An 11,978-nucleotide genomic window follows, 5' to 3' on the forward strand; every position below is an offset into this window, starting at 1 on the left:
CCCGCCCAATCCGAGTACAGATACAGATAATGCTGTACTCGCTCATCCCTAGTATTAGCTCTCACTCAACATTGTTAGGTTGGTAATAATGTTGAATACTTGAGGAAGATTGCTTGATAGTTGTCTGCCTACAGTAAAACACGTCTGGTCTGAATGAATCAATTTAGGCATAATTTCTCAAGCCTACCAGCCAATACCTTGGTTAGAATGTTATAGTCGCAAAATAATAGGCTGACTGGCCGGTAGGACTCACATATTAGTGGATCTTCATTTTCTTTTAGTAATAAAGAGATGGAAGCCTGTGTCACAGTCGGGGGACGACTTTTTTTTACCCAGGACCTCTTCAAATACCTTCAATTGTAATGGAATTAATTAAGGACCAAATGTTTTAAAAAAATTCTATTGGAAATCCATCAATCCATATATGAACAGTGATGTTCCCTCTGTGCAGACTGACAGGCGCTCCATTTATTCTATGTTTTGTTGGTTCCACTTCAACTGTTAAATGCTAAGATGATAAAAGAGGCCTTCTTTGAGACAGCTGACTCCTTGTTTCGGAATTTTAAATTTAAACTAGAAATATTATCAATCAAAGCTCTTCAGCTATCAAGAAGTAGTTACACAGTGCTGTGAAGTAATTGTGAAGTAAATGCCGAGGATTTGACACAGCAGCTTCGAACAGACATCGCAGATTGCGAGTGTTTCTCATTGCAATTAGACAAGTCTACAGACACCAGCGATACAGCCCAGGTGTGTGTTCTTATTCAGATGGTTTTTACAGATATGACTGCAAAAGAGGAGCTATTTAAATTACTGCTCATGAAAGAACGCATGCAGAGAGAGTTCAGGTTTCAGTCATTCAAAAACTTTATGGAGAAAACCACCAGCTCGTGGTGTGTAAACTGTGTGCAGTATTGATGTCTGTTTGTCATCTATGTGCATTACTGATGTCAATTTTTATGAGCAATACCAAGGGTTACATTACTCTCTCAATATCAGTTATGAAATCCTTTATCAGTCGGGCTCTCATCACTTGTCCCCTCACATATGCTTTCATGGTTTCCCACCGTGTGCAATAGCTTATCTCAGGGGTAGGGCTGCAGCTATCGAATATATTTAGAATCGAGTATTCTACTGATTATCCCATCGATTAATCGAGTAATCTAATAAAAAAATATTTTGCATTATTAAACAATAATACCAACTAATGCATAACAAAATGACAGGCCTGTTAAATAGACCAAGCTATTGGCTTTTATTCCTGAAAAAAAACATACAGGTATTTATTCCAACTATTCCTAACACCGGGAGTAAAGATGTTTGTGTGCACCTGTGTGTGAGGGAGAGTGAGAGAGACGTGAGTGTGGGTGTGAGTGTGAGTGTGGGTGTGGGTGGGGAAAGGAGTTATTTGGTGTAGTCTATTACTCTCTTGCAGTTTAACACAAATTAGTTTCCACATCTTAACATGATATCTAGTCATACCGACATCAGGCTACAGCCTCTACAAATACCATATGTTCTAACTAGCGATGGAAGGTTAAGTTAAAACTCTCTATAAAAGCAAGGAATCTCTGTCTGTGTGTGTGTGTGTGTGTGTGTGTGTGTGTGTGTTTCTGTTAGTCAAATATCTCTGCGGATCAGGATCACACTGACCTGAGACTTTCAACATGGCTGCTGCGTGGTTCAGTGGTGTGCATCTAAGCATTTGTTTGGACTGCAATGATACCGTGACTAAATTATTTAATAAATGCTTTACAAATTCCACCGAGCATTGTCTACCGGAGCCACCACAGTCACGTGCGCACCAGAGCCAATCACTGCAGAGCTCAAACACACGACATACCTGAAGAAACAAGTGGATTTATACCTGCAGCGGCGCGAGCTGGACCGGGATTTTGCTGGCAGTTCGGTCCGTTCTGTTCTGTTCTGTTCTGTTCTGTGCATCTAAACTGACTGTTGAGGATTAATGAGATTAAATGAGTCTGGACCGAGTCTGTTTGGGTCTGAGGAGATCCAGAGATGCGCGGACAACAAAGTGGAATCAGAATCTGTGGGTGTTCGTGTGTAGCTAGCCGCTAGCTATCAACTAGCTGCTATCCGCTAGCTACACGGCCCACTTCCCGAGGCGACGGACCGAACGCATCGGCACGTCCAAAACCGGACCTAGGGTAAATACTGTCCGCCACGCTTTTTTCGCGAACATTGCCTTCACATTTGCTTTGTGTCTGGTGCAGGAAGAAACGCGGCTTTGTCACAAACTGTCCAAGCAGCAAGTTTGGTTGTTGAGGGACAGGAAGTTGTGGGAGGGACGGAGGCAGATGATTGACAGGCAACAACGGTCGGTGTAGAGACAGCGATATTGAGAGTTGACAGATTTGTGACATTTAGCGTGTTTGGAGTGTGTAGTTAGTGTGTTATGTAGTGTTTGGTGTAGTGTGTTTAGTGTGTAGTGGAGTCGTTTTTTTTTTTAATGAGTCAGAACAATGAGGAGAAGCTGAGTGTGGAGCAGGCAGCGCAGCTCTTCATTCAGCTGGAAGGAGCTCAGGCAGACCTGAGCATTGCCTGCATTTACATGTAAATGTTTAAAATGTATGGATAAATTTAGCAAACAACAATTTATATTTGCATTATAAGTAAAAAAAAAAAAAAAGAGGTTTGTTAAACATATTTGTGGTTTTCACAGTAAAAAAATCTAACTATTTCTACTTGGATTTTATGGGTTTTTTTGTGTGATTTTAGGTCCATTGTGTTAATACAGTATGTCAAAATAAAAAAATTACTGTACAGTCACACATGTGAGGTTGTGCTGAAAATAATGACACCAAGTAAATAGTTTTTAAGGTGAAATATAATGGCAAAATCAAAAATAGTCAAAAATGGCCAATTATACCCTGGAATATCAGATTTCACAACAAACCTAAATATCCCGGACATCCCACCTTCAAACACAGCCTCATTTGGCCATCCATGAAAAAGCTACTTAACATCCCACTTTTCTGTAGGAATACATATTTTCTACGGGCACTGCACTAGTATAACATCAGTGTTTACATTAGCTTGTGTCGGCGATGCTTGGTGAGCTGGTGTTGCCAACTGGATGCTTTCGGTTCAGATGTTGAATCATTGTTGACATGCTGTTTTGGTACACCAGTTCTGCTTTGCAGTAGACACGTTGCACTTTGTTATCTTCATTTTTAAGTGTGAAATGATCCCAAACTTTGGACATTCTCTGACTTTTATAGATGGCTTCTTGGCTCTCCGCCATCGCGCGAACTCAATTCTGAATGCAGTGGCTGCAATAAAAGTCTGTGTGAAAAAATTATCCCTGAGCTAAGCAGGCCACATAACGCGGGTGATAGTAATTAAATAAAGCCTCGAGGCAGAGATTTTGCTTCAGCCATTTTTTGTAATCGAATTATTCGAGTTACTCAAGTAATTGTTGCAGCTGTACTCAGGGGACTCATTTGTTTCTAAGAATATGTCTATTTGTGTGTTTATGAAATCAACAATTTTCTCAGCAAGTAATCTTGAGTTAAGGTACATTTAGGAAGTATGTTTTCTGGAAACCAAAGCTTCAAAAGTACTAGACAATGGTCCGAAATGAGTATACTGTTCTATTCTTCTTGATTAATCATTTTTTTCCCTTATGATGTCCCTTAAAGCACATTTTGATTTAAGAGAATAGCCATCCCCCACTTTTGTTACCGAAGTCTGAGTGGAAAGCTTGCGTGAATCCTCCTCTGTGGAGTTTTGCTTGGTCCTTATTTAACAGGTTAGTTTCCTGCAAATACACTATTTCAGCTTTTAATTTGTTTAATTGAGAAAATACCCTACTTTGCTTAACTGGCTGATTCAAACCCCTTACATTCCAACTCACCAACCTGGTGTCAGCCTTGTCTGAACCTTTATCCAACGTAATCAAGTTGACCTTACACACAATACCACTGCCTCATCTCTGTGACCTGTTGTTGGTGGTTTTTAAAATACTGCAACAGAGGTTCCCTGAGCTTGATGATAGAGTGATAGCCAACAAAAAAAAAGAAGTGGGAGGGAGGGAGGGGGGAGACAGCACTTGAGCACACATTCAAAAAACACACATTCAAAAATAATTAAGCAACATATAACTCTAACAACCTTGAACATTGCAAATAAAAACCAAAACATGAACACAGCATTGCTTGTCTGTCGCATGGAGACTGCCTGGTCTTCCAGTCAACCTCTTCTCCTAAACTGCTTACCATGTGGGCTCCCCACAGGAGAAAATGCTCAATAAATGTCCTATCTCTTACAGTGTATCTATTTAAGCCGAATATGCTGATAATGTAGTATGTTAACAAAGCAAAACAGAACTCAACCCATTCATTCATATTATACATATTGTCCTTAGTGTAGCACGATGTGGTTTGTTTTCCACTCATCTACAAGAATATCAAAATAAGTTAAACAGTTGTAAACACAAGGTAACATGAAATAAAAAATAAGAAATCTCCCACATAATTGGATCCCAATAATAAAAGATTCAAACTTGACTCCACACTTTCACTCATGAGCGTGCGTAACATACAAGTCAGAGTCTTTCCAATAGTGGTATTAAGCAGTCCTGAAAGTGGAACAATATAACAAAATAGAAGCCTCTGCTGTCCTCCACTAGTCTGTCCATCTCCAAATGTTGACAGCAGGGACACCATGACCACTTCGAGCGGGAAAACACAATCCTCAATTTTTCAAAAGAAAAGAAAACTGTCCTTGATGTGTCTCCCCTTCTTTTCTCAGCTTAATAAAACTGGTACTTTAGTCAGTGGCCACTCAGCAAAACATGGACATTATGAAGCCTTGTGTAGCACCTTCTTTAAAAACAAACTCCTTAGCCAGCTTCAGATCCTTAAAACTTGCCTCTTGTCCATCCGCTGTGGTTATTCTTAGTATTGCGGGGTATCCCAGGCCATAGCGGACTCCCTCACAGCCCCAAAGCAGACCTCTCACCTTGGTGAAGGTTGCCCGCTGTTTACTCGCGGCCTGGGTGAAATCCCGCAGGATTCGGATATGGTCGCCATCAGCAGTAGTCACTGACTTCATCTCAACACCGTGATCTCGCCTCAAAATCCTTGCAGCGGTCTCTTAGTGTGGCCAGTTCTTTTTTCATAACGCTGACATCCGCTTCCATAGCGGCAGTTCGAGCAACCGCTAACCTCAGCCTCCAGCTCAGACACCCACCTCGATTTGTTTATCCACTGCACATTGTAGAATGGTCTGAATCTGGCCAATCTGGCTGTGGAGTTCTGCCAACTGGGTTGTCAAATCAAATCAAATCAATTTTATTTATATAGCCCAAAATCACCATCACATTGCCTCAGTGGGCTTTACAATCTGTACAGTGAACAACTTCCTCTGTCCTTAGACCCTCGATTCGAGTGAGGAAAAACTTGTTGATGGAAAAAAACCTTTTAAAAGGGAAAAAAAACTATGGAAGAAACCTCAGGAAGAGCCACAGAAGGAGGGATCCCTCTTCCAGGATGGACAGACATGCAATAGATGTTGCGTGTACAGAAAAGAGCAAGAATTCACAGTTTACAAGTTACATCAACAGAAAATCTGTCGCCTTTTCTTCCAGGCAGCACTGCCTGTTGGTTATCGTTGTTTGCATCATCTGCTGCACTAGTGTTAGCATTAGCGTTAGCCTCTGACTCCAACTTATTTCCTTGGCGATTTTTTGGGCATTTACCTCTCCAAGTTGAGAAACTTGTCAATCTAATTCGTTTATAGACGCACGTAGGGTCGCACAGAGTGGTTTGAAAAGAGAAATAATATGAACTTGGTAGTCCTGTGAGGAGCCCAACAAAACTACGTCTTCATGTGGCAATGCCCATACTGGCAGTATTCTACATTCTAAACCTTCTTCAGCTCTGAACAGATTATTAAACACTGAATGATTTCAAGCAGTTACATCATTTTTTCTTCATTCAGATTGTGGAACTGCAGGCTGTCAGAGATCAGCTGTGCTTCTCTGGCCTCAGCTCTGAAGTCCAACCCCTCCCATCTGAGAGATCTGGAACTGAGTAATAACAAGCTGCAGGATTCAGGAATGAAGCTTCTCTGTGCTGGACTGGAGAGTCCAAACTGTCGACTGGAGACTCTGAGGTCAGTTCAGGTGTTTCTGTGTATTTATAAAATGTAATTAATGTACGTTTTTCACTCTCTCTCTCTTTTGCTCGACCACACATTCGCTACACACAGCACACAAATGTGGTTGTTCATCACAACAAGAAAACTAGCTTTACTTGAGAAATACAGTTGTGCATCTCTGGTGTGAGGTCGACACGATAAACATCTGAATACACTGTCAATCATTCGATGCAATACAGATACAGATGCAGCAACTACCAATGTGATATGACACAATTCACATCATGTGATTCAACACAATGTGAATCAACACAGTGTGATTCAACACAGAGCAAGTTGATGTGACACGATGGGATTGGACAATTCAAACGAATGAGGCTACACAATTTAATGAGTTTGATTATTTATTAATCGACTAAAATTAGGATAGTTCACAAACTGCCCTTTTTTCACAAATCCTGTAAAGTGTTCTCTGTTTCAATTTAATAGTACAGTGCACTTTTAATATACCTGGCTCACTGAATTAAGGATTTAAACATTTAAAGCAACCTGTAGGCTAACTCACCAGTGAGTAGCACAGACCAATTTTTATATCATGATCAATAACAATAAATGAACCTTTCACAAAGAGGTCTTCTGTAACAGCTCACACATAGAAAATAAACTAGTATAAGCGGTCACATGCTGCTGTAAACAAACATCAACCTCACTGTCACAATAAGAGTCAGGTCAGTAAGAACTATGTAAGGCTTGATATCTTTACAAATAAAAAACGCTGTAGCCTTAGTTACTGTCGTTAGCCAGCGGGGCACGGAAAATACTTGCTATACTTTACTAACCGCTCTTGGAGGTAGTAATGCTGGCTGTTGATGAATCTGAAGCCGAGGCGGGGGCTAGTTCACTGACAGACGTTGAACAGAAAATTAAACACTGAATGATTTCAAGCAGGAACATTGTCTTTCAAACTAACATCATGTAGTCTTTATTCAGATTGGAGAGCTGCAGGTTGTCAGAGATCAGCTGTGCTTCTCTGGCCTCAGCTCTGAAGTCCAACCCCTCCCATCTGACAGAGCTGGACCTGAGTAACAACAAGCTGCAGGATTCAGGAGTGAAGCTTCTCTGTGCTGGACTGGAGAGTCCAAACTGTCGACTGGAGACTCTGAAGTCAGACACCATTTTTTCCTTCTGTGCTTAAATTAATATGATGTGAAAGTTGTGTTGACACTGATCTGCAGACATCAGGCTGATATTATACTGATCCACACTGAGCATCTTAAGTCTGTTTTCTTCTTCTGTGGTTTAGTCCATTGACTGTGGCAGAGCAATGTTGAGCTGCACATTTTAAACCTTCATATAACAATATGAATATTCACTCTGAACATCCTCAACTATTGATATACATCTTAGATTCCAAATCATGTTTTTTAAAATGATTTTTTAAAGTGATGAGAAAAATACGTACCACAATGAAAAGTTAAATAATCTCTATTTTAACTATCAGACAATAACAAATGTATTCAGAATTGTCTTATTGCAACATTTTCATGAAGCTTTGTGACGTATATACTGACTGAATATTTAAACTGTAAAGTTACATCATTTATTCTTTATTCAGATTGCTGAGATGCAGTTTGTCAGAGATCAGCTGTGCTTCTCTGGCCTCAGCTCTGAAGTCCAACCCCTCCCATCTGAGAGAGCTGGAGCTGAGTGACAACAAGCTGCAGGATTCAGGTGTGAAGCTGCTGTCTAAACTTGTGGAGAGTCCAAACTGTCGACTGGAGACTCTGAGGTCAGTAGAGAGTTGGAGTCAGTCGTGCTGGTTTATTAATTTTTTTATTTTATTTTTTATTTTATTCTATATACTATTTTAATCCTAAATTTGGAAATTCTATTTTCCACTCACATTACACACAGGTGCGCACACACAAACACACACATGCAGTGTAGAGATGAGCGAAGGGGCAGCCAGACATGCCACGGCGCCCAATGAGCAGTGTTAGGGGTCGGTGCCTTGCTCAAGGGCACCTCGGCAATGCCCAGGATGTGAACCTGCACTCTCCAACTGCCAGTCCACATCATTCTTTTTTTGGTCTACTGACTGACAGCTGGTAGAGGGAGTCTCTGTAACCACTCATGTATCACTTCTGCTCTTTCTGATTCTCTCATCAGCTGGTGGTGGTGATCTCTGTCCGAGTGATGAGAAAGGTGGAAGTGTTGAGAGGATCAGCTGTGTCCTGATGATCCAGAGAGGTTGAAGCAGCACCATCAGCTGGTGGGTGGAGAGGCTCTGACTGGGCGGAGAGGAGAGCTTCATCCAGCAGTGACTGACAGACCAGTCACAACACGTGGAGATGACTGTCAGTGCTGCAGTGTGAACTGCTCTGAGATCAGCTCCACTGTCCAGTCCAGCATCATCCCAGTGTTCCTCTGGATGTGACAGAGTGTCATCAGTGTATCTGGACTGCTCTGCTGCATCTGCCAAGGAGCCGTCACGTTAGGAGCAGACAAAATAATGACTTCATTACTCGTTAAGAGAGACTTGATGTTCTCTGCAGTTAGCTGGGAAAATATGTGCAGATATCAAAAGGCAAAAATCCAATATTGTTAATCCGTTGTGTAAATCTACAGTCATTTAAATTGTCCACAAGTTAAACTAGTGTAAAGTCTGTGCTCGTGTCTGTTTTCTGGGACTTTATTTTCCTCTGAGGACCAAAAGTTTGTATTATGACCTCATTAATATTGTAAATATTAAAATTATTCTATAAAACTACTCAGTGCTCCTTTAAATTGTGTTGTTGTTCTGTACAGACGAACAGTATTACATCATATTAATTCTGTGTCATAATAACAGAATAAATGTTATAATGACATTAAAATGTCTTTATTTTCACATTAAACCCAATCATAATGATGTTCATCCCTTTGTCATTTTAAAGTCACATTAACAGAAAGTTTTTCAGGATCCAGATTTGTTCACTCAGCTCAAAGATTTTTTTGCAAACAGTTACGACACAAAACTTTCCAGAGCAGCAACATGAGAGTTATAGTTCACCTGACACAAAGACCAGCGTGTCACATGATCCTCGTCTGACTGCAGATTAGTGTCTTTGTTACGCAGAGTGACACAGATGTTTCAATTCACTGAACAAGAAAGTGACAATATGTCATGTTAACATAAAACATTTAGTTTACATTCTAACATCATTTTTAGTTCATTCAAATATCAAAACATACGATATGTAGGAAAGTATGTGGGCCTGACATGGGCAGCACCATAAATATATAATGTAGGAGACACTGCTCACACACTACTTTGATATATATATGATTATTAATCACTGGCAATTAATATTACACTCGTTAAAGGGGGCACCACCTCCATGTTTAGTTATTGGAATAATCCGGAGGACATTATTCCAAACACCTAACTGTACCAGTTGGCTTGGACAGTTAGAGTCCATTCAAAATCAATTCATTCAGTCTCAGTATTCAGAAGTAGTGACTTCTTTGCACGTATCCATCGGTTCTCCATATTAAAATTAAGTTCCAGACAAAGACAAATGATTACACATGTTTATTGACTAGATAATTTGGAGTAAAATAAATGAAATGACAATTTTAGACGAACAACAAATAACAGAAAAGGTAAAGACTGTAATAAGGAAAGTAATAACGTCGTGTGACCGTTGGTAGATGGTAAAGTTAAAGGGTCGGGTTATATATATATTAAATATTACAAGAGTAATTTTTAATACTACGAGACCCTAATCTTAATTCTCTTAAGTTCATAAGATAGAAGTTAGAACTTAGACAGAAGTCAGAACTTTGACACAAGTCAGAACTTTAGACACCACTCATTCTCACGTGTGTGGATCCAGCTGCATGAAGAAGTTCAGCCGGTTTTGTCTGGGAGTCAGGAGACACTGAAGTTTGGTGTTCTTGAGAGTTCTGGGTTGGACTACGGCACGGCGCGTCGGTCCAGTAGCCAGAGGGAAGGCCGGTACTCTGTTGAGGAACTATTGGTCCGAAGGCCCAGCAGGTTTTCCGCCTTGGGAGCGCTGGGGGCAGAGTCGGTCTCTGCTGGGAGCACACAAAGTCTCTTTTTGTTGGAGACTCCTTGCAAGGCTTGCAACGTTCTTCATCAGATGATCACAGTCTTGAAAAAAACGTTTCTTGATGGTTTCAAGTAGTGGTACTCAAGTTCTGATTCTGAAACTAATTCAACTTCTTCTGAATCAGGTGGTGATACTTTAACAGTATAACATCAAAAAGAAAATAATTTGTTCTATTAAAAACTTGAATAAAAGTAAATACTTAAAGTAGGGATTCAATTCGCTTGTCTTAGAGCTTGTTGCAAAAATAAAACTAAAGATTACTTTAAAAATAGAAATAAAAATGAAAAACAAAGAAGAGAAGAGAGAAGAAGGAGAAGAAGCAGGGGGAGAAGAGGACAGGGAGAGAAGAGAGCCCGGTGAAGAAGAGCAGAGCAGAGGGGTCTGTTTTATGACCAGCAGCAGATGGACCAGAAGGGGTGAGGCAGAGTGTCCCTCCTTCTGTGATCTTCATTTAGCCTCCCAAAAAGTTAATCTACCTATACTATATTGTATTTAATGTTTTGAATCATGTTTTAACCTTCCCAAAACTTCATCTTAAAAGTAAAATTTTTGTCTTTGTGAAAAGATGCAACATGATAATGATCATTTGTCATTCAAAAGAATTATAACCTGATTAAGACATGCAGCCATAAAGTATACAACATAAAACAATAAAGTATACCATACACAGTAGAACCAAGGACGTATACATATTCCTTGTAGTTCTATCTTAACAAAACATATCAGACATTTAACCGGTAAATAACACAAGTATTACACAAGGAATGATGTGTGCAAGTCCTCTCCATCCTCACCAAGGGTGGTTTTTGTTGACCTCAATCTTATTGAGTAATAAACTTCTTTTGGGCTTGACAATAACATGGGAAAGATCTATTGTATGACCTTTTTACGCTATTTGGAATCTGCTAAAATTAAGAAATTGAGATGTAATTTATTAGTTATTCAGGACGTATTTGAATTTGGGTGAGAATAGAAGACTGCAAGGGGGATTGGTATGTCAGACCCAGGAACAACAACGGTCGTAAATAACAGTTGGACATGTGAGGAGAAGAACACAGATTAGGTTTCCCATTAAGCCTTCCCCCACTGGAAAATGTTCCAGAGGAAGATAAACGTAGATTAGTAAAACATCTTAAATCACCACATCTATGTTAGAAAACATTCCTCCTTCCTCTTGGTGTGGAGAAAGAAGACTATCGGGCTTGACCTTGTTTGACCTGAGGAAAAGGGGTTCATCTTCTTTGGAGGAAGGGAAACAGACCAGATGTGCTTAGTCATTGTAAATTACTACAAGAAGATCTCTGGTGATCTGTTTATAGCAAGATAAACAACATTATCTTACTTTGTGGAGAGGAGAGGATTTGCCAGGCCAGGATATGGGGGCTTTCAGTCCCATAGGCTGGAAAAAGGAGACGATTTGGGTTAAAGGTAATCATGGCCGAAATGAGACCACTTTAAGATGCAGAGACAAAGACTTGTGTTCCTACAGATACGTGCAGCAGGTTTTTAATTGGCCTTAAACTAATTAAGCTGTGTACAAACTTTACTGAGATAAACTCAAAAATCTAAAAGTTGTTGACTTAATATAAAAAGAGGATACAAGGATCGACTGTTTATGTCATCTTGACAGTTTTTAATCTTTTTGTGGATGGTAGAAAGTTTGTGTCATGATGGGTTTGGGTTTACAGTGTGGTACTGATCCAGTAAAGGCGACTGTACTCACAATAAAACTGCACCTTA

At 40.0% G+C, this 11,978-nt stretch overlaps 1 protein-coding gene and 1 long non-coding RNA gene across 2 annotated transcripts in view; both read left to right on the forward strand.

Moving 5' to 3' along the window:
• Positions 1 to 6,082, forward strand: part of LOC115573861 (ribonuclease inhibitor) — a gene marked incomplete at its 3' end in the record, with an annotated part of 41,634 nt that extends 35,552 nt beyond the window's left edge. Inside the window, exon 6 of the mRNA XM_030404908.1 lies at positions 5,965 to 6,082. Within this exon, the coding sequence (XP_030260768.1) occupies positions 5,965 to 6,082 (118 nt within the window). The remainder of the gene's footprint in view (positions 1 to 5,964) is intronic.
• A 1,774-nt stretch (positions 6,083 to 7,856) lies between these two features.
• LOC115574365 (uncharacterized) lies at positions 7,857 to 8,993 on the forward strand. Its single transcript, XR_003982473.1, has 2 exons — positions 7,857 to 7,912; positions 8,293 to 8,993. It is a non-coding gene; the product is annotated as an uncharacterized LOC115574365 (long non-coding RNA).
• The last annotated feature ends 2,985 nt before the right edge of the window (positions 8,994 to 11,978 follow it).

This window comes from Sparus aurata, chromosome 22 (assembly GCF_900880675.1).
Source record: "Sparus aurata chromosome 22, fSpaAur1.1, whole genome shotgun sequence".
Taxonomy (NCBI): domain Eukaryota; kingdom Metazoa; phylum Chordata; class Actinopteri; order Spariformes; family Sparidae; genus Sparus; species Sparus aurata.